Raw genomic sequence first — 21,536 nt, forward strand, 5'->3', positions numbered from 1 at the left:
AGGGGAAGGACAGTGTATATTTGTGTGACACAATAATGAAAGAAGATACATGTAGATGTTCGTAAGAGCATAAACCATTTCTAGGAGGGTACACAAGAGACTTGCTAAGTTTTCTGGGGATGGGAGTGTGGAGAGGAGAAACTGGGGGTGGGAGAGAAAGAAAGCAATTTAAAAACAATTTTTAAATAGTGGAACATTTCATAAATACAATCGAATTTATAAAATATTTATGTACTCTTAAAGAATTACACTCAGCTGTCCACCATCTAGATTAAGAAACAGAAAATCACCAGTACCTTTCACTGTTCATATTCCCTGCCCCAGAGTTGAGTTTTTTCCTGCATTTTGTGTTAATCACTCCTTTGCTTTTATTTATGCTTTACCACTTATGTATTTATAACTAAATAATATTTATTTGGTTTAGATTGGCCTGATTTTGAAACTCATAGGCTCAAAAAGCACAAATAAAATGAAATTCAATTTTGAGTAGGTAATACATCTATATAGTATAAAATTCAAAAGGTACTGCAACATATAAAATGAAATTAAATCTATAAGGTTCAAAATCAGGCAACACTAATGCATATACATGGTAAAAGTTTCACACTGTACCAAAGAAAAAGTTTTCTTCTCTTTTCCCAGTTCTTTTCCCCATTCAAAAATTGTATTTCTTTCCAAGGAAAATTTTCTGTGCATATAAAAAAAAATGTAGATATAGATATATCCCCTTTGGTTTACATAAGTGGTCATCACAATTTAGTATCATTCTGCACCTTGTTTTAATTTAAGGATATCATGAAATCATTTTACATCAGTATATATAGAGCTACCTTATTCTTTTTAATGATTTGATAGCATTTCATTGGGCAGATAAATGGTCCAAGAATTATTTAATCAGTTCCCCAACTTTTAGATCGTTTTCAATCTTTTCCTGATGGAAACAGGGCTACAATGAACTGCATCTTTGGGTTTGAGTCTGCCAATAGGATATATATCAGGAAGTAGTTATCCATTTCTAAGGCTTCCTGCCCCATCACCAATGATCTGTCCCTGAGAAGTTTATTGGTCAGATCTGGGTAGGTGGGACAATTTTATATCCGACTGGCATCCCCAGGTGCCATGCTCTTGCAGGCACTCAGAATGGGTGGTTTAAGGGCTAACACTCCAAACATTCACATTGTACCAGATGGCTCCTACTAGAAAAACTTTGCAGATATTCCTGGCCTCCTTCCCCCGAGATGAACTCTGGAAAACACTCTAAGGTTGCACTGGACTAGTGTCCAGTAAGATAGACACTAGCTACATATAGTTATTTAAATTTAATTAAAATTAAATAAAATTCAACATTCAGTTCCTTTATCCCACGAGCCACATTTCAAGCGCTCAACAGTCACATGTGTCTAGAAGCTCCTATATTACACAGCACAGACATAGAACATTTCCATCTGCATGTTCTATGGGGCAGCCCTGCAGGGAGTTATAGTGAGAAGCCTGTGGGCTCTGGATTCCTACAAGCCCTGGGTTCAAATCCTGTCTTTGCTATTTCACAGCCCTAAAATGTGGGCAGGTTACTTGACCTCTCTGTGAGCCTCAGCTGTAAAAGTGGGCAATTACAGACCCTCCCTCAGAACTTTGACGAGTTTTCAGAGATAGCAAATGTGAGAGGCTTTGCTCAAAGACATAGTTAGCTCTCAAAAATCAGCAGCTATTGTAATTATACATGAATATGACAGCTTCAGTTTCTAACAGTGTGAAAATGCTGGATTCTAAGAGTTCCATAGAGTATCAGCCCTTCCTAACTTGCTTGGGAAGCTGGCGGCCCACCCCTTGCCCAGCCTGGAGTAAGTCTACAATCGGAGCTGGTTTTTCTACCTTCTGTCTTTAGAGCACAGAGCCGCTCAATCAACCTTTGATGAATGAAGAAATGAATGAATGGGGCCAATACAGCCAGGATCTGACTGGGCCTTTTGTAAGAATGAGCAAGAGGCTCCAGGAAGTCATTATTATTATGCTTCAAATACAACTGGCCTGGTCTTTTTTTTCCTGCAAGAAAAGACAAACAAACAACCCTCTCCTGGGGAATCACCTTAAGCTTCCCTCTGCTCTCTCACCTACAGTCCACTCCTCGGGGACAATTAGCCAAGGAAGGAGCTCAAGGGTCTTGGCCCTTCCCCCTTCGGCCCAATATAACCTCCTCCCCCCACTTTGAGCAAATGCCTGGGATTCTTTCAACAGGAGGACAAAGCCTTTCATCTGCCAATTACTGATAAAGAGAAAATGCAAATATTGCTGGGAAGGTGATCCATCAAGGGCCCAACATTTATTGAGTGACCACTTAGTAGCGGGCGGCAGGGTAGGCATTCTGGGGGCGTCAAAGGGGAACAAACCCCCGGCTGGCCCATTCTTCTCTCTGGTCTGTGGTTTCCTGGCGGTTTGTAGAGGGAGGGGATTAAATTAGGTGACTACTCAACCCCTTCCCACTCTGACAGGCCAGGAACTCCCCATCGGGGTGATATATGGACTTAACTGTTTTTACACTAAGGTGTCTGCCATTGGGTCTTTTCCTGATACCAGCTTTTGGGGACACCATGAGACCACATGGGGAGGCTGTAGGGTCTTTGGGAGGAAAGGAGAATTAAGACCAAGTGTTTTATTTCACAGTTTTGCTTTCCTGCACTTAACTCATGACCTTCCAGCCCACTGCACCCTCCTTTGAACAGGTTTATCTCATTATGTGGGAGCAGTGAAGATGGTCAATATCCAAAACAAGGATGTGATGGCAGAGCCAGGCTCCAGTCTGAGCCCCAGCAGCCCCATTTATATAAGCTGTGTGATCTTGGGGATTGGCTTTCCCTTTCTGAGTTACAGTTTCCTCATCTGCAAAATGAGGAATAACAAAACTATTTCCCTTAAAGGGTTCTTGCAAAAGAGAGAAGCAAATACAACGGTCCCTGGTTCTTGACAGAGGCTGAAGGCAAAACCCCTCTCACGCCCATTAAGCCAAGGTGGGCGATTTCAGTTTGGAAAAAAATTTTGAAGTTCGCCAGCTAGTGGACTTGGATTAAAACAGACTTCAACGAGTAGTCTTTGGAGGGTGGGTGGAAAAAAACACAGAAAGATAGGACAGGAAACTTCAAGGTGAGTGAGGGGGAAGCTGTCTCTTACGCTGACGGCTCACATCTGATCTCTGATGGGGAAGCCACTTCCTCTCCACTTATCTGTCTGATCACTGTGTTGACACCGGGGAGGATATGAGGGTAAAGCAATCAACCAGATTCAAAACTTCTCTGAGCCTCAGTTTCCCATCTGCAAAATGATTTGCTCCAACTATCCCACAGAGTTCATGAGAGAAGTAAAATTAAAAGTATGGGAAGTTTGTTTGCAAAGCCTGTTATGAGCAGGTATAAGGCTCTTTTACTGTAGCCCTGGTGCCATGTCATCTCATCGTGATCTTTACCTCCAAGATCAGGCCTAGTTGGGCTGGAAGAATGTTTAGGGCCAGCTTTTCTCACAACCAAAGTCGACCTGACTGTTGTTCATGATGGACTTACAGGATAACACGTTTAGGATTCCAGTTTTGGGGGTGGTCACAGTGAATGAGGTATGTGGACAGCATACTGAGATCTAATGATACTCCATATTTGTATAGAGGGTGCCCATACCTCCGCCAAGAAGCGCTGTAGGCTTAATCAAGGGGTGCCCAAAGTTCCCCGCGCCCCATCCCAGCGCCTTGCACCTTTCCACCGACATTTCTCCTGTAAACCGCCAATAAGGGCTTACCCTTCGCATGTTTGCCAGCTGCGTTAGGAGGCGCCAGATCCGATTCTCTCGGTAGTTCACTCCTGAGCATCTATTTCCTCCGCTTGGCGAGCGCAGGGACCTTTAAAAAATGTCCAACTTCTCTTGCAGGGTTTGTCGCCTAGTAAAGGACTCCACAGACGCGGGCAGAGTGAATGAATGAAAGGCAACGTCTTCCGGTCAGCTCGGGTCTTAAAAGGCTTTGGTCTGGCTGTATTTCCTGTACCTGTGTGTATGTGGATCCTTATCTTTGAGTCCAGGAGTTTAAAAGCTATGCAGTCCGTACAGGTATGGAGCTGCGCTAATTTCTTCCTGAGCCCCCAAATGCCTCCTCCGTATGGCAGGTCCGCTTATGGGGATCTAGAGAGGATCCCCCAAAAAAAGACGTAGTAGAAAAGAAAAAAAATTATATATACACAAAATGTTTTGAATTTGGGTCGGCCACGTAGGTAACGAGGTGGGGTGAGTGAAGGAAGAGGAAGAGGGGTAGCCCGTGGGGGCCGTGGGCAATGGGGGCAGGGATTGAGGTGGGAGGTCGTTTTTGGGGGGTGCCAGGCCCCGGGGGCTTTCACTCCAGCATGCTCGGCTTGCATTTCCGCGCCTCCCGCTGAGGCCAGCCGTGCAAATCTGCACCTCCCTCCCCACCCCCTCCCTCCTTCCCTTCCTCCCTGCCCCGCCATCTCCGGGATGCGCCCGCCGCCTGCAACTCAGCCCTTCCAAAAGTCAGCTCTGCACACAACTCCCGGGCGGCGGCGGCGCCTGCGTGCAGAGGCGCACTCGTGACCCAACAACAAAACAGCGATGCCAGGGCGCTAACGGCGCCCGGTGCCTCCCGGGCGCCCTCCCCGCCCCACACCTCCTCAGGCCACCGCCCCCGCCCACCCCCATCCCGGGCCGAGTGCCCCCCCCAAGCCGGGCCGCGGGCTCGGAGCGCGATCGGCAACAATGTTTACGTTCCGGGGATTATGACGTCGACGCCTCCCCCCACAACTGCTGAAAATGGTTTCCTAGGACTTTGCAAACGGATCTGCTTAAGTGTTGGTGCAAAACTTTGTAGATCTCGGCTCTGGCTAGCTTTATTTATTTATTTTTTGGTTTGTTTTCTTTGGTCTTCCCTCCTTCCCCCCTCCGCCAAAATGCAGGGGGCAGGAGTGTTGACAATTAATTGGTGAACTCTCCTAAAAAAATGGAGGCAGAGAAAGACTCTGGAAGAAGATTGGTGTGTAGCTTTTTTTTTTTTTTTCCAAATCTGTATCTGGTATATGATAGATCTATTTTTTTTGTTGTTGTTTCTTGCTGCCTTTTCTTTCCTTTTCTGTATTTTGCAAGAGGACCGGAAAAAAATATAATAAATTGCATGCAAAAGGAAGCAAGCAGCTTACTCCTCCAGTCCCTTGTGAGGCTCAGAGTCTCAGACACTTAAGTGGGGAGGTGGTAGCGGGGAAAGGCGTGGAGGGGGGGCTCAGCGGGCTCGGGTTCGCCCGGAATCTGGGGGGCTGCGGGGCTGGGCGCTCGGCGGTGGAGGGAGGAGGCAGGGGATGCGGGGAGTGGCGGGGGATTCTCCTTAGGAAGTGAGTGTGCGCGCGCGCTTGTGGGGAGATGAGACAGCTGCTGGTGCGTTTTGGGGTCTCCGATGGGAGCTTTGTGGCGGGCCGTCTGCCTCTCCCCCTCCCAAGCCCCGAACCCCCCCTCCCATCTCTTCTTCTTGCACTGGCGGTCGGTCGGCGGGGGCGGCTGGGGTCTCAGCCCTTCCATTTCAGCTTTCCAGCTTCCCCCGTAGCTCGGGGGCGGCTCCAGTCTTAGAAATGCCGCCGGCCCCCGGTTCCGGCTTCCCGGCTCTGCCGCTGCGGCCGCCAGGGCTGCTGTTAGCGCCGAGCCGGGCGCTGCGGCGGCTCCTCCCGGGGCCTACAAATGCCCCGCCAGCCCGTGCGCCGAGCCCCCCTCGCGGGTTACATAACCAGGCTCCCGGCCGAGTGGGCAAAACCTAACACCTCTCGGGGGTGGGGGGCAAGGGAGACTCCCCCAGATATCCCTTCCATGGCCTCCAAAGATGCAGGAGGGGAGTGCCCTGTTTAGGGCGCAGCTTGACCCTGGGGGCGCTGGCCCCTCTCATTATGCCCATTTTCAGCATCTTTGGCTTTTGCGCAAAGTTGCTCCGGTCGCAGTGGTGGGGTGCAGGGGGCGCGCGGCTCCTGCACCTGTTCGAGCTGGGCCCAGGGTGAGAGGCGACCCCCACTTCCCCCAGTAATGTCCCGGGCTCTCTGGTTTGGGTCCCTGCAGCGCCCGATTGACCGCCAGAGATACGACGAGAACGAGGACTTGTCGGACGTGGAGGAGATCGTCAGCGTCCGCGGCTTCAGCCTGGAGGAGAAGCTGCGCAGCCAGCTGTACCAGGGGGACTTCGTGCACGCCATGGAGGGCAAAGGTGAGGCGCCCCCTCCTCGGGCAGTCCTCCGCGGCGCGGCCCGAGCGCACGTGGGGAGGGAGCTGCCGGTGGCTGGGTTCGTATTTCGCGCCCGCGTCCCCCATTCCAGGGGATCCGGTGACGAAACGAGGCCGAGCACTGGGGGGGTGGGGTGGGCTGGGTGGCGAGGGAGGAGGGCAGGCGGGAACCGGGGCCGGGCGTGGGCCTAGGCCCGGCCCGCGCCCACCACCAGCCCCAGGGTGGGTAGAGCCAGGGGGCCGGCGGACTGAGGGACCTGGGGACCGACGGGCAGACAGATGGAGGGCGGGTGCGCCGCGTTCTACCCCTCCCGGAGCCGGCCCAGCTCCTTGCGCTGCACGAGGTGCAGCCGATGGGCTGGAGCGGGGCTGGGGCACCCCAAGGGTATTGGGGTGGGGGACCCCCAGGCCTGTAGTCTCTCAAACCCCGTGACATTTCGGGCCCTGCCAGTTAGGACCTGGCGCTGGGGACGCCCCCGGTCACTTAGTGACACCTCCTCAGGCCTGGGGTCTGCTGAGCTCCATCACCTTGTGAGCCCTGCTAGATGGGAGCAGGGTGGGTGACCTGGAGGTGTTGGCTGGATCCCGCTTAAGCCTGAGGTCTCTAGCCCTGCATCCTTGATGCTTGAAGTGGGGACTGTGGGTAAGGGGGTTATCGCCCCATCAGGCTTCAGGCTGCCCCCTGGCAGTTTGAGGTGAAGAGTTGGGGCACCCCCCTGGGAAACAGGGTCTCTTCCCAGGGCTGAGGCCTTGAGAGCTCTGTCCCTCTTGTGGGCCCTGCCAGTTTAGAGCAGAAGTTGGAGAAGCCTCTGGGGTTTGGGAATGTCACCCTAGCCTGAGACCTTCAGGGCCTACCTCCCTGACCCTGGTACTAGCAAAGTGTCTGGGAGTGTCTTCCAGACTTTGAGTTTATGCTCTGTCTGGCTTGGGTCTAAGGCCTGCAAGGCCCCCGGTTTGGCCTGTGGGATTGGGGTTTTGGATTTGCCCTGCCTACTTAGGCATCTCCCTATGCCCTTCTGGGGTTTGTAAGTTCATTTTTGCCCCTCAGACATTTGGGTTTCCTTTACATTACTCTGTTCCCATTTTGTTTATCCCCTTCCCCCTTGGAAAACCCTCCCATCCCTCAGTGAGCTGATAACTGGGAAGCGCCTCCCGCCTCCAGGTTCCGGTTGAGTGGCTAGGGCTATGGGGTTAGCTCCTAGGAGAGACCGCCTAGCTTTGCATTTTTGAAGTTTCTCTTTTGTGCCCATTGCTTCCTGGAGTGCCGGGCTTCGGTGGTAGGGGGTAGTTGTGCGAGGAGGGAAGAAGAAATTTCTTCCAGCCTGCCAGGTCTTAAGAGAGCCTTGCACCCAGAGGCCAGACAGTTCAGGGGTCTAGTCTCAACTACATTTAAATTTCCTTAGCACAAATGGGGTTTTAATTCCTCTCCTTCCCCATTTTTCTTGAGTTGTTTGGCGGATCGGAGGAGAAAGCAGTATGCAACTCTTCCTGGTCATTGGTGAGGAATTCTCTGCCCAGGATCTCAGTGTTTTCTCAGGCTCATTTGAGGAAGTTGAAGCTGACCCTGGGGGTGGACTCTGGGTGTGTGTGTATGGGGTGGGCTGGGGGTTTCCAGCGAGGGAGAGCCCTTAAATCTGCTGTCCAGGCTCCTTTCAAGAGAGAGGGCTCTAGGGTTTTTGGTTGTTAATTCAGATCTTGCCCCAAAACTCGAGGGAGGAGCTGAGAAACAGAAGGAGCCCTTAGCCTGGATTCAAAATAGAAGCTTCTTAAACTTCTCTGCCTTTAAATCCTTAGGAATCCCCATTCACTGGGAGCTCCTGGGGATCTGAGCTGCTAAGGTCAGGACTTTCCCCGGCTCTGGTTTTGTTCTCTCTCCTCTAAGCAGAGTTGCCTTGGCCTCTCCCTACCCCCACTCCCCCAAGCTGCCCTAGTGAACTGTTCCCTGGGGCAGGGGCTTCAGTGGCCTGGGATCTCCTCTATCTCCCTTCTGACTGGCCAGGGAGGGCTTGTGCCTTTGTGAATTGCTTCAGTTACCTGAGGATTTGGGGATATGAGGATTTATCTCCGCCTCCCTCACCTCCATATTTAGGGATATGGTTGGGTCAGATCCCCTACTTTTGGAACTCAGGAGGATGGAAGCTAAGGCTTCCTTCGTGCTCTAGGGCTTTGGATAAGGATGTTGGGGGTCTACACTAGACAAGCGTCAGTCAGACAGGAAAACTACGCGGTGAGTTTTCTTCAGGCCTCACTATGTCCCCTTCACACAGTCTTCACCTGGGGAGCATGCCTCTTGGTTATCCAGCTGAAGCAAGTGTTCTGATGGCTGCAGCAGAATTTCACTATTAAGGCAGCAAAGCTGTGCCCAGTTCCCTAGTTATTTTGGCACCAGATACACAGTTTCCAGGGAAACCGGCTTTTCCCCCCTCCCCTTCACCATGCAGGATATTACAATAAGATCTTCCCTGATGCTCGGCTACAATGAGAACCCTCCTCCCAGCCTCCTCTCTGGGGCTTCAGATCCTCCCAGGTGGCATTCTTCAATTTTGCAGTTCCTTTACTTTCTGAGCTCAGCTTGGGATGTGTTTCTCCATCCGTCCCTCTCTTGCAGTGATAACTGGGCTGTGTGGGGCTCTTTCATGAGGCTCCCTCCCCAGTTCTCTCCAGCCTTGGGCTGTTCATTGACAAGTTCTGACCCGTGGGGCATGCAGGCAGTGACTGAGTAGGCAGAGGAGCTGATAGTTGGCATGGCTTCTCTTGGGCTTTGCCTAATCCATTTCCTTGTCATTTTCTAGGGAGCTCTTGCCCTTTGGGCTGGTGTCTGCGTCTAGTATAACCCCTGCCCCTTCCTCCATCGTTTTTCTTCCCCTAACCAATGGATCATGGTTCATTTGCTCCTTCATGACTTAACCAACCTGTTTTAATTCCAATCTCCAAACAGATTTCAACTATGAGTACGTGCAGAGAGAAGCTCTCAGAGTTCCCCTGATATTTCGAGAAAAGGATGGCCTGGGAATTAAGTAAGTTGCTGAAACCAATTGCTTCTTCCCCTGTCTCTTTCCCTAACACAGTTTGTAGCTTGGGATGGATTTCTTCCACCCTTTTCTTTACCTCTCATCACTGAGAAGGATTTTTCTTCATTATTTGGGGATTGTATCTCCTTGTTCAAGGCCTGACAGAGGGGAAAAACTCTTTAAAGATGAGTCTGGATTTTCAGAGAATTTGGATGGAGAGGTCACAGGGTACTTAAACAGCGTGGACTTTTTTCCCCCGACCCACCCCAATTACACACAGTGACTTCCTGAAGAGAATTGTGTCCTCCCCCTGAATCAGGAAACTGAGGCAGGGCCTGAGCTGCAAAGGGATTGGCCAGCTTCTGGGCCCAGAGGCAGGACGCCTACATGCATATTTTCTACTCAGACTTGCACTATGTGGGAAACTGGCCCTTTTCTGTGGAGGGTGTGTTTCCTAGGATGCTAGGCCCTCGTCTCCCCTTTCGGCTTGGGCCCCAGCACCTGCCTCCCGTGGTGTCTTGTCTGGTTTACATTCTCTTCAGAGCTTCCATCCGGAGGCTGGCTGGAAGAACAGGTTTCCACCCCTTGGGCAGGGGTGGGGGAGGAAGCTAAGGGCTTCATCACAGCCTCCCTCCCTCCACAGCATCTACTGCCAGTCATTCCTACCAACAGAAATTAAACCTTTGGCATCACTATTAATTAATAGTGAACCTCATCACAGTCATCATAGCCAGTGTCACCAAATCCCTGGAATTGGTGCGATATTTTTTTTTTCCTCTAAACTTAAAAGGGGTCCCTCCCACCCTCCATACAACTCCTTATGGAGAGTATTTTCTAGAAGAGGAGCCACAGAGAGGGCTGCCCACCCTAAAAGAAAGCAAGCGTTTGAATGCCCAACTCTGGCGGCACACTTCAGTCTTCCCCGGACATGTGGCAGGGGGTCGGTGGATGTCCATCCTCTTCTCTGTAGCTGTGCTGAGTTCAGGTGTCAGGGAGAGTGAGGGTCTGGTTTGCCGTTGAGGTGAGGAAGCTGCTGACCGGTTTGGGGGGTGACCCTCCCGCTGAGTTATCCCATTTTGGACTCCCAGCATGAGAACCAGGCAACTCTCTTGGAAAAATGGCCTCCCTCTGCCCCCATTGTTGGGTCTAACCCTGTTATTTCTTCTCATCAAATGTCTGTGTTCCTCTTTTTCGAGGATGCCTGACCCTGATTTCACAGTCCGAGATGTCAAACTCCTAGTGGGTAAGTTGCTGTGTGTGTGCGTGGCCCAGAGATGCTGAATTGGGGGGGCGTGGTAGTGGCAGGGGACGAGGCTTATACCACCTGCCTCTTTGGATATTTAACTGCCTCTGCAAAGAAAGTTCCCATGCGAGGAGGCAGGAGCAGGTGTGAGCTGCAACCATCTCATTCTGGAGAACGGGTCAGATTGCAAAGCCGTAAGAAGCTGTTTTAGAGGGTGTTTGCCAGTGCAGTTGTATGAGGCTGATTTGGACCCTAGCCTCCAGCTTCGGTGTCATCAAGGCAATCTTAGCTCTCTCCTTTGCGTTTGTTTGTGGGTTGCTGGGTAAACACTGGGTGCTGTGTGACCCCTAAAAGACTTTCAGAACTTTCAAGGGGAGGGATCATTCTTCCTGCTTCTTCAGGGTTCCAGACAGGTCTAGGGCAGGGCTTGGCGCTGAGCACCTGCAGAGCTCGGCTGGACTCACTGAGTGCCCCGGACTCCTGACCAGGTAGTGGGCTGCCTTTCAGATTTTACAGGAAGTTGGTCGATACATCCATTCTTTCCAGAAGTGTTTCTCAAGTAGCTCCTACGTGGTACACTAATTCACAGCTGTGAGCAGGACAGACAAGATCCCTGCCCTCTTGGTTGGAGTGACAGGCAACAAAGAAATAAATAGTTTAAAAAAAATTTACGTCTTTTCAGAGGGTGATAAGGGATATGAAGAAGTAAAGCAGGGTAATGGGGTGGAGCTTGCTGGAGCTGTGTTTTGTTTTAGGTGGGGGGTGGTCAGGGAGGGCCTCTGGGTGGAGGTGATGAGGACGTTTGGACAGAGACCTGACTGATGAGAAGCCAGCTGTGGGAAAGAACATTCCAGATGGAGGAATGAACAAGGGCAAAGGGTGGAAGGAGTGAGGGGGGGAAGTAGTAGGAGAGGTGGGAGAAGTTGCAGGGCCAGGCCCACATAGGACCTTCTAGGCCCTGGTGGGGAATTTGGGTTTAACTGCTTGGGTGATGGGAGGCCACTGGGGAGTTTTAAAGTGTGGTGAGGTGGGTAGCTTTGTGATCTGATTATTTTCTTGGGGGGGGAATTAAAAATATTTTTTAAATTGAGATAGAATTCATATACCATAAAATTCACCATCTAACCATTTTAAAGTGTGCAATTCAGTGGTTCTTTTTTTCTTTTTGGCCACGTTGCATGGCTTGCAGGACCTTAGTTCCCTGACCAGGGATTGAACCTGGGCCACAGCAGTGAAAGTGCTGAGTCCTAACCACTGGACCGCCAGGGAATTCCCCAGTGGTTCCTAATATATTCACAATGTTGTGCAACCATTACCACGAACTAATTCCAGAACATTTTCATCACCCCCAAAGTGAGCCTTGTACCTCCCAATTCCCCTCTCCTTCCATCCCCTGACAGCCAGTCTGCTTTTTGCCTCTGTGGGTTTGTCTCTTCTGGATTTTCCATAAAAGTGGAATCATAATATGTGGTCCTTTGTGTGTGGCTTCTTTCACTTGGCCTCATGTTTTCGAGGTTCATCTATGTTGTAACAAGTCTCAGTACTTTATTACTTTTTAAGGCCGAACAGTATCCCATTATATGGATAGACCACGTTTTGTTTACTCATTCGTCTGTTGATGTACATTTTAGTTGTTTCTACTTCTTGGGTATTATGAATAATGCTGCTATGACTATTCATGTACAAGTTTTAGTGTGAACATACATATTCACTTCTTTGGGGTATATACGTAGGAAGGGAATTGTTGGGTTATAGGGTAACTACATTTAATCTCCTCTGACAGTTACCAAAGTAGCTGCGCCATTTTAAATTCCCATTAGCAACATACGGGGGTTCTAATTTCTCTACATCTTTACCCACACTTGTTATTGTCTGTCTTGTGTGTGTGTGTGTGTGTGTGTGTGTGTGTGTGTGTGTGTGTGTCTGTCTGTCTGTCTTTTTTTTTTTGTTTTTTTTTTGCGGTACACAGGCCTCTCACTGTTGTGGCCTCTCACGTTGCGGAGCACAGGCTCCGGACGTGCAGGCTTAGCGGCCATGACTCACGGGCCCAGCCACTCCGCGGCATGTGGAATCCTCCTGGACCGGGGCCCGAACCCGTGTCCCCTGCATCGGCAGGTGGACTCCCAACCACTGCGCCACCAGGGAAGCCCTGTCTGTCTTTTTTTAAATTTTATTTTATTTTATTTATTTATTTTTTTCTCTCTTTTTGATGCTAGCCATCCTGGTGGGTGTGAAGTAATGTGATCTGATTTAAGCTCTATAAAAGCTGACTCTTGTGGTTGTATGGAGAATGAAGGCAGCTGACCAGTGGGTGTGCAGAGATCCAGCTTGAATTATTATTATTATTTATAAAATTAATTAATTAATTTTTGGCTGTGTTGGATCTTTGTTGCTGCCCGCGGCTTTCTCTTGTTGCCGCGAGTGGGGGCTACTCTTCGTTGCGGTGCATGGGCTTCTCATTGCAGTGGCTTCTCTTGTTGCGGAGCACGGACTCTAGGCATGCGGGCTTCAGTAGTTGTGGTGCACGGGCTCAGTAGTTGTGGCTCGCGGGGTCTAGCGCGCAGGCTCAGTAGTTGTGGTGCATGGACTCAGTTGCTCCGCGGCATGTGGGATCTTCCCGGACCAGGGCTCGAACCCATGTCCCCTGCATTGGCAGGTGGATTCTTAACCACTGCACCACCAGGGAAGTCCCCAGCCTGAATATTGACCCAGAGATGTGTTAACTCAGAAGGGAGAACCAGGGACTTCCTTGGCGGTCCAGTGATTAAGACTTAGCACTTCCACTGCAACGGGCGCGGGTTCCATCCCTGGTTTGGGGAACTAAGATCCCGCATGACATGTGGCGGAAAAAAAGAAAAAGAAGAAGGAGGACCAGTTGGCTATAAGGAGGTGCTGCTGTTGACAGAAGGATCTCAGTTAACTGGTGAGGGCTTGCTCAGGAGATAGATTTTTTTTTTTTAAGCTGGATTCTAGAAATGCTGAAGGAAGTGGACATCAGAACAGAAGGAGGCAGCCTTCCAGCAGTGAGCAGAAGATGGGGTGATGGACCCCGTAAATCAAATCTTGGCACAGGTGACTCTCTCTGGTGCCTCAACCCACCCCCAGCCTTTGTTGTTGGGACTCAGCTCTGCTACTTGGCTGAGTGATTTGGGGCAAGCTACTCCTCAGCTGCAAAATGGAGCTAAGAGCAGAACCTGCCTCAAAGAAGGATCCTGTAAGAGAATGAATGAATGCTTAGCATTATGGCGGATGACGAAATGGTCCCCATTATTATTCTAATGGCAGAATGTGGATCCGATGAAGTTCTCTTTATGGACAAGGATTAAAGCCAGATTCTCAAATCTGGGGATCAGGGAACATCACAGTCTCAGTAATGTTGCCCTCACGCTTTTGAAGAATTTTCAAGCCCTTTGTAGTTTTGTTATTCTCTGGTTGTATCCAGGCTGCCTCTTTCCTTGAGCCTCATTCTTCTCATTGTGAGAGCGAGAGGATTCAATTAGATGGTCCTGACGTCCTTGCCGGCTCTCAGAAAAGTCTAGGATGGCAAAGAAAGCGGGAATAGTGAGACTTCCCTGGTGGTCCAGTGGTTAAGACTCCTTGCTCCCAGTGCAGGGGGCATGGGTTCAATCCCTGGTCGGGGAACTAACTAAGATCCCGCATGTCGCACAATGCAGCCAAAAAATCCGCCCAAAAAGTGGGAATAGTAGTAATACCTGCAGCCTATGTCTCTTGGCATTTCTGTAATGATCGAACGGATTGGTGAATTTTCATGCTTTGTAAAGGTATAGCCCCGTGAGGGATGCCTGTAATGGCAGTTAGCAGCGGGTAGGATTATTCCCACTGAGAGTGCACACAGGCTTCTGGAGAGTGGTGAAGGGGAAGATTTGTCATAGTGACATAAGTGACAAATGTAACTCAATCTGTCCTAAGCAAAACAGAATTCAGCGGTTTACGTAATAGGTTCAGGATGTGACCTTAGGCATTTCTAGATCCAGGTGTGCCAAGAAGATCTCAAGATCTTGGCTCCTACTTTTCATTTTTGCTTCCCTTTTTTTGGCTTCCTCTTTCTGCTTCATTCTCCGGCAAGTTTCTCTCCACATGGCAGCTAAAATGGGGAGCAAAATCCCACACCCAGCCTAGCTGAACCATGTGGACTGAGAGTGGGGAAGGAGTGACTCCCCAGGGTTGCTGGGTGACGTAACCATGTCCCTAACACAAATGGGATTTCTTTTTTGTTTTTCGCCATGCCACATGTCTTGCGGAATCTTAGTTCCCCGACCAGGGATTGAACCCATGCCCTCGGCAGTGAGAGCGTGGAGTCCTAACCACTAGACCACCAGGGAATTCCCACAAATGAAAGTTCTGCTGTGGATGGCAGAGTATGGGGGAGGCTGGACCATCCCTCGTAGTTAGTGGGGGATCTCAGCCTGTCTTCTAGCCTCTTGTCCCCTCCCCAGGCCCTGTATCTTGGGAGGCGACTGTCTGAGAAGCGGGTGGTGCACAGCCAGCTATTAGGGCAGACTCTTCTCTAATCTCCTAAAATTGGGCTTTTTTCTGTCAGCCCTGTTTATCTGCCTGCTGGAAGACCGGCACCTAGCCTCTGTTTTTAGCTCCTCATCTCTAAAGAACCAAAACAAAAAGTGGTGGCACTGTGCGCTTAAAATGAAAGCTTTTTTCTTGAAGTCTAATATGCATACAGAAAAGTGCACATATAGTAATCCTGTTGTGAAAATTTGTATAATTTTAACAAATTGAACACACCAGGGTAATTGGAAGCCCAGGGTCAAACCCCCCTTGAATTCCCATCCAGTCACTCCCTCCACTGTTGTCCTGGCTTCTTCTAATAGTGTGGATGAATTTTGCCTGTTTTCATACTTTGTGTTAGTGGAATCATACAGGGTGTCTGTCCTCTTTTGGTTTTGGCGTTTTACCACTCAACCTTGTGTTTACGAGATTCATCCATATTGTTGTGTGCAGTTGTAGATGATTTATTTTCATTGCTATATAGTTTTCCATTATGTGATTATTTCACAATTGATTTATTCATTCTATTAGTGGGTACTTGGGTAACTGCCAGTTTAAGGTTGTATGCATAGTGCTGCTATGAACATTCTAGGCATGATTGGTGAACAAATGGATGCATTTCTGTTGGACATATACTTAAGAGCAGAATTGCTTGGGTCAGAATTTACATATATGTTCAGTTTTAGTAGATCCTGTCAAGTAATTGTCCAGCGGATTGTTCTGGTTCTGATTGCACCATATCCTTACCCAGAGTTGGTGTGTTCATCATGTTCATTGTAGTCATGCCTCCATGCTGATGGGAGTATAGTTCTATTTCACTGTGTTTCACTTGTCATTTTTCTAATGATTGACGAAATTGACCTCCATTTCATATGTTTATTTGCTATTTGGATATCTTCTTTTCTTTTTTTTAACGCGGGCCTCTCACTGTCGTGGCCTCTCCCATTGCGGAGCACAGGCTGCGGACGCACAGGCTCAGCGGCCATGGCTCACGGGCCCAGCCGCTCCGCGGCATGTGGGATCTTCCCGGACCAGGGCACGAACCCGTGTCCCCTGCATAGGCAGGTGGACTCTGAACCACTATGCCACCAGGGAAGCCCCTGGATATCTTCTTTTATGAAATGTTTGATCAAGTCTTTTCTTCATTATTTTAGAGGTTGTTTCTTATTTAAAAAAATTTTTTTTATTGAAGTATAGTTGATTTACGTTGTGTTAGTTTCATGTGTACAGCAAAGTGATTCTGTTATACCTATGTGTGTGTGTGTGTGTGTGTATCAGATTCTTTTCCATTATAGGCTATTATAAGATATTGAGTATAGTTCCCTGTGCTATACAGTGGGTTCTTGTTTATTTTATATATAGTACTGTGTATCTATTAATCCCAAATTCCTAATTTATCCCTTCCCCCACATTATCCTTTGATAAGCATAAGATTGTCTTCTATGTCTGTGAGTCTGTTTCTGTTTTGTAAATAAGTTCATTTGTATCATTTTTTTAAGATTCCATGTATAATTGATATAATAATATTTGTCTTTGACTTACTTCACTTACTATAATAATTTCTAGGTCCATCCATGTTGCTGCAAATGGCATTATTTCATTCTTTTTAATGGCTGAGTAATATTCCGTTGTGTGTGCGTATATATTATATATATATATATTACACACACACACACACACACACACACACACACACACACACCCCACATTTTTATCCATTCATTAGCTGATGGACCCTGAGGTTATTTCCATGTCTTGGCTATTGTAAATAGTGCTCCTGTGAACATTGGGGTACATGTATCTTTTCTAAATAGAGCTTTCTGTCTTTCGGGATATATGCCTAGGAGTGGGATTGCTGGATCATATGGTAACTCTATTTTTAGTGTTTGGTTTTTTTTTAAATTAATTTATTTTTTGGCTGTGTTAGGTCTTCGTTGATGCGCGTGGGCTTTCTCTAGTTTCAGCAAGCGGGGCTACTCTTCGTTGCGGTGCACAGGCTTCTCATTCCAGTGACTTCTCTTGTTGCAGAGCATGGGCTCTAGAGCACGTGGGCTTCAGTAGTTGCAGCACGTGGACTCAGTAGTTGTGGCTCGTGGGCTCTAGAGCACAGGCTCAGTAGTTGTGGTGCACAGGCTTGTTGCTCCACGGCATGTGGGATCTTCCTGGACCAGGGCTCAAACCCGTGTCCCCTGCATTGGCAGGCGGATTCTTAACCACTGTGCCACCAGGGAAGTCCCTTTTTTTTTTTAAGATTTTTCTCTTTTTTAAAATAAATAAATAAATAAATAAATTGGCTGCATTGGGTCTTTGTTGCGTGCGGGCTTTCTCAATAGTTGCAGGGAGTGGGGGCTACTCTTCATTGTGGTGCACGGGCTTCTCATTGAGGTGGCTTCTTTTGTTCCGGAGCACGGGCTATAGGTATGCAGTCTTCAGTAGCTGTGGCATATGGGCTCAGTAGTCGTGGCTCCCGGGCTCTAGAGCACAGGCTCAGTAGTTGTGGCACATGGGCTTAGTTGCTCCGCGACATGTGCGGTCCTCCCGGACCAGGGATTGAAACCGTGTCCCCCGCATTGGCAGGTGGATTCTTAACCACTGAGCCACCAGGGAAGTTCCTATTTTTAGTATTTTAAGGAACCTCCATATTGTTCTCCACAGTGACTACACCAATTTACATTCCTACCAATGGTGTAGGAGGGTTCCCTTTTCTGCACACCCTCTCCAGCATTTATTATTTATAGACTTTTCGATTCTGGCCATTCTTTTTTTGCAGTATGCGGGCCTCTCACTGTTGTGGCCTCTCCCGTTGCGGAGCACAGGCTCCGGACGCGTAGGCTCAGCGGCCATGGCTCACACAGGCCCAGCTGCTCTGCGGCATGTGGGATCTTCCCGGACCGGGGCACGAACCCGTGTCCCCTGCATAGGCAGGCGGACTCTCAACCACTGTGCCACCAGGGAAGCCCTAATCTCCTCTTCTTATGAGAACACCAGTCTTACTGGATTAGGGGCCACCCTAAAGACCTCATTTTAATTACCTCTTTAAAGACTTTATCTCCAAATACGGTTACTTACTGAGTTACTGGGGGTTAGAAGTTCAACATATAAATTTGGGGGGACACAATTCAGCCCATAACATAAAGGTTCTTTCTGTATTCTGGATGTTAGTACATATTCCAAAATCATCTCCTACTTTTCACACTCTTAAAGATGTCTTTGAACTAACAGACAGTCTTCATTTTAACATAGACCATTTAGCGCTTTCTGGTCCATTAGTTTGTTTTGTGTCTCATAAAATTAAGAAAATTTTGCATACTCTGAGATCACAGAGATATTCATATGTTTTTCTTGAAAAGCTTTGGTGTTTGAACTCTCACATGTACATATGTAGTTCATCTGGAATTGATTTTTGTGCTTGGTATGAGATAGGGGTCAAGATCCTTTCTTTTTCCTATATGGATATCCAGTTGATTAGTACCATTATTGAAGAAACACCCTCTCCCCATGGCACTGCATCAGGTGACTTTGTTGTGAATCAGGTGACTGCATCTGTGTGGGTCTGTTTGATGCTGTAATCTGTGCCCCCCACCCCCTGGATCGCTAGGAGAGTTCATGTAAAAAGACTGGGATATTTTCACATCTATGGGTTGGGAGTTGGGGGGATAGGGAGATTGGGGAAGAGATAATTCTTGCTGTCTCTGAAGGTGCTTTAAACCCTCTGAGAAAACGTATCCATAAAGTACAGTGTCCCCACTCATTGTCTGTTCTTATGTTACTGAGGGTTGGGAGGGCCCATGGCTATGGCGAGACTTGCATATTATCTCTTTACTGTATTTCTGTCTAATGAGGGTACCCAAGCCAACTGATGCTTTCTTTGGCCCCTTTTCTTAAAAAATCTTCATGACAAATCACCTCATTCAGTATTCATTTATTCATCCCATTAGAATAGTAATCACCTATCTTTTACTGTATGTTTACCATATGACCTCATTTTGTCCTCACCAATAATCATAAAGTAAGTGTTATGTTCTGTTTTCCAGATGGGGGATCTGAAGCTCAGAGGGAGCTGCTCACACAGCTAGTGGGCGGTGGAGACAGGATCCAAACCCAGCCCCGGGTGCTTCCAAAGCTCATGCTTTTGCTTTATGACTTCCTACTCTAATCCTAACCCTCCTCCATTCCTTTTTTTTATAAATTATTTATTTATTTTTGGCACTGGGTCTTTGTTGCTGTGCGGGGGCTCGCTCTAGTTGTGGCAAGCGGGGGCTACTCTTCGTTGCGGTGCACGGGCTTCTCATTGCGGTGGCTTCTCTTGTTGTGGAGCACGGGCTCTAGGCATGCGGGCTTCAGTAGTTGTGACACACGGGCTTAGTTGCTCTGTGGCATGTGGGATCTTCCCGGACCAGAGCTTGAACATGTGTCCCCTGCATTGGCAGGCGGATTCTTAACCACTGCGCCACCAGTCCATTCATTCTTCACTCACAAATTTACCAGGTGTCTGTGTTGTGTCTGGCCCTGCAGGAGGTGCTAAGACTCGTCAGACATGGGCTCTGCCCTTGACTGGTGGTATTTAGGGAGAAGACTAAATTATTACTCCTTAGAAATCAAAGGTAGCTGATTTGTCCCCAGACCTTATTTTTATTTTATTTTTTGGACCCTTTTTTAAAAAAAAATTTATTGGAGTATAGTTGATTTACAAGGTTGTGTTAATTTCAGGTGTACAGCAAAGTGAATCAGTTATATGTATACATATATCCACTCTGTTTTAGATTCTTTTTCTCATATAGGCCATTACAGAGTATTGAGTAGAGTTTCCCTGTGCTATACAGTAGGTCCTTATTAGTTATCTATTTTATATAGAGTAGTGTATATATGCCAATCCCAGTCTCCCAATATATCCTTGCCCCCCCAGACCTTATTATTATTACTAATATTTATTTTTAATATTTATTTATTTAGGTTGCTCTGGGTCTTAGTTGCAGCAGGCAGGCTCGATAGTTGTGGCATTCAAACTCTTAGTTGTGGCATGAATGTGGGATCTAGTTCCCTGACCAGGGATCAAACCAGGGACCCCTGCATGGGGAGCTCAGAGTCTTAACCACTGTACCACCAGGGAAGTTCCTAATCTTTTTTTAAAAATTGAAGTATAGTTGACTTAACAATATTGTATTAGTTTCATGTATATAGCAAAGTGATTCATATATATATATACATTTTCCATTATAGGTTATTATAAGATATTGGATATATACACTACCAAATGTAAAATGGATGGCTAGCGGGAACCTGCTGCATATCACAGGGAGATCAGCTCCATGCTTTGTGACGACCTAGAGGGGTGGGATAGGGAGGGTGTGAGCGAGGCTCAAGAGGGAGGGAATATGGGGATATATGTATACTTATAGCTGATTCACTTTGTTGTACAGCAGAAACTAATACAGCATTGTAAAGCAATTACACTCCAATGAAGATTAAAAAAAAATAATAAAAAAACACAAAAAGCAAGATATTGGATATATTTCCCTTTGTTATACAGTAAATCCTTTTTGCTTACTATTTTATGTATAGTAGCTTATATCTGTTAATCCCATACTCCTAATTTGTCCCTCCCTCCTTCCTAGACCTTTTAAAGTTGGTTTAAAATCATAGACTTCAAAAAATTTTAGGGAATTCCCTGGAGGTCCAGTGGTTAGGACTCTGCGCTTTCACTGCCGAGGGTGCAGGTTCGATCCCTGGTTGGGGAACTAAGTCCCGCAAGCCCTGTGGTGCTGCCAAAAAAAAAAAAATAATAATAATAAAAAAATTTAAACTTTGGAAGAGTTTTTAGAACTCGCCTAGTCTTGCTTTCCCATTTCACAGGTGAGAAAAACTGAGGCCTGGAGAGAAGTTACTTGTAAGTTGCCCAGACAGTAGATGGCACATCAGATTCAAACATAGGTTTGAATGTCAGCAGTTGGGAAGTGAAGCTTGTAACAGAATCCAAGAGGAAATGTAGACTTGGGTGGGGTTAAAGATGAGTTCAGTTCTAGACACTTTGAATTTGAGCTCAGTAGTGATGTTAAGGTTGGACAGATATGTGGGGGAGGCATCCACCTGACAGGACAGATAGAAATGCTAGGAGGGGAAGGTACATGAGGTCAGGAGAGCTGAGAATCCCAAGGGAGGAGGGTTTCAGAGGGGTTCAGTTATGTTCTCAGGTATGTATTCTCTCTAAGAGAAATACCCGCCTCATTGATTTGTTCTGTTTCCCTTTTCCTAGAAATCTAGTGCTCTGTAATCAAAATCTTGATTTTGATTGTGCTAGGGGCCTAGGGAAACTGTATTTGCTTCTGTCCATTATTTGCCTAATAGGAATCACTCCCCTGTGGGGTAGCTCCTCAGAGTGTAAATAATAGTGTTAACTACTGTTTACTAAGATCTTGTTATAAGCTGAGAATCTGTCCTATATTTTTTTGTCCAATCACATAAAACCCTATTTATCACTAGCCCCATTAAAAAAAAATAAATTTATTTATTTATTTACT

At 47.6% G+C, this 21,536-nt stretch overlaps 1 protein-coding gene and 1 non-coding gene across 16 annotated transcripts in view; one reads left to right on the plus strand and one right to left on the minus strand.

Annotated features, from left to right (window-relative positions):
* The first annotated feature begins 3,872 nt into the window (after positions 1 to 3,872).
* Positions 3,873 to 21,536, plus strand: part of KDM2B (lysine demethylase 2B) — a 122,557-nt gene continuing 104,893 nt past the window's right edge. For 2 of the 15 annotated variants that reach the window (XM_073790041.1, XM_073790042.1), the window contains exons 1-4: positions 5,383 to 5,412; positions 6,079 to 6,223; positions 9,179 to 9,257; positions 10,448 to 10,494. In XM_073790041.1, coding sequence (XP_073646142.1) covers positions 5,398 to 5,412; positions 6,079 to 6,223; positions 9,179 to 9,257; positions 10,448 to 10,494 — 286 coding nt within the window. In that variant the 5' untranslated portion in view covers positions 5,383 to 5,397. Of the gene's footprint in view, positions 4,087 to 4,546; positions 5,018 to 5,350; positions 5,413 to 6,078; positions 6,224 to 9,178; positions 9,258 to 10,447; positions 10,495 to 21,536 lie in introns of those variants that run through there. The other 13 variants (XM_073790043.1, XM_033836854.2, XM_033836859.2 and 10 more) reach the window with 13 other exon arrangements.
* On the minus strand, positions 11,692 to 11,763 carry TRNAE-UUC (transfer RNA glutamic acid (anticodon UUC)). Its single transcript has one exon. It is a non-coding gene; the product is annotated as a tRNA-Glu (tRNA).

The sequence above is a fragment of the Tursiops truncatus genome, chromosome 13 (assembly GCF_011762595.2).
Source record: "Tursiops truncatus isolate mTurTru1 chromosome 13, mTurTru1.mat.Y, whole genome shotgun sequence".
In the NCBI taxonomy this organism is placed as follows: Eukaryota; Metazoa; Chordata; class Mammalia; order Artiodactyla; family Delphinidae; genus Tursiops; species Tursiops truncatus.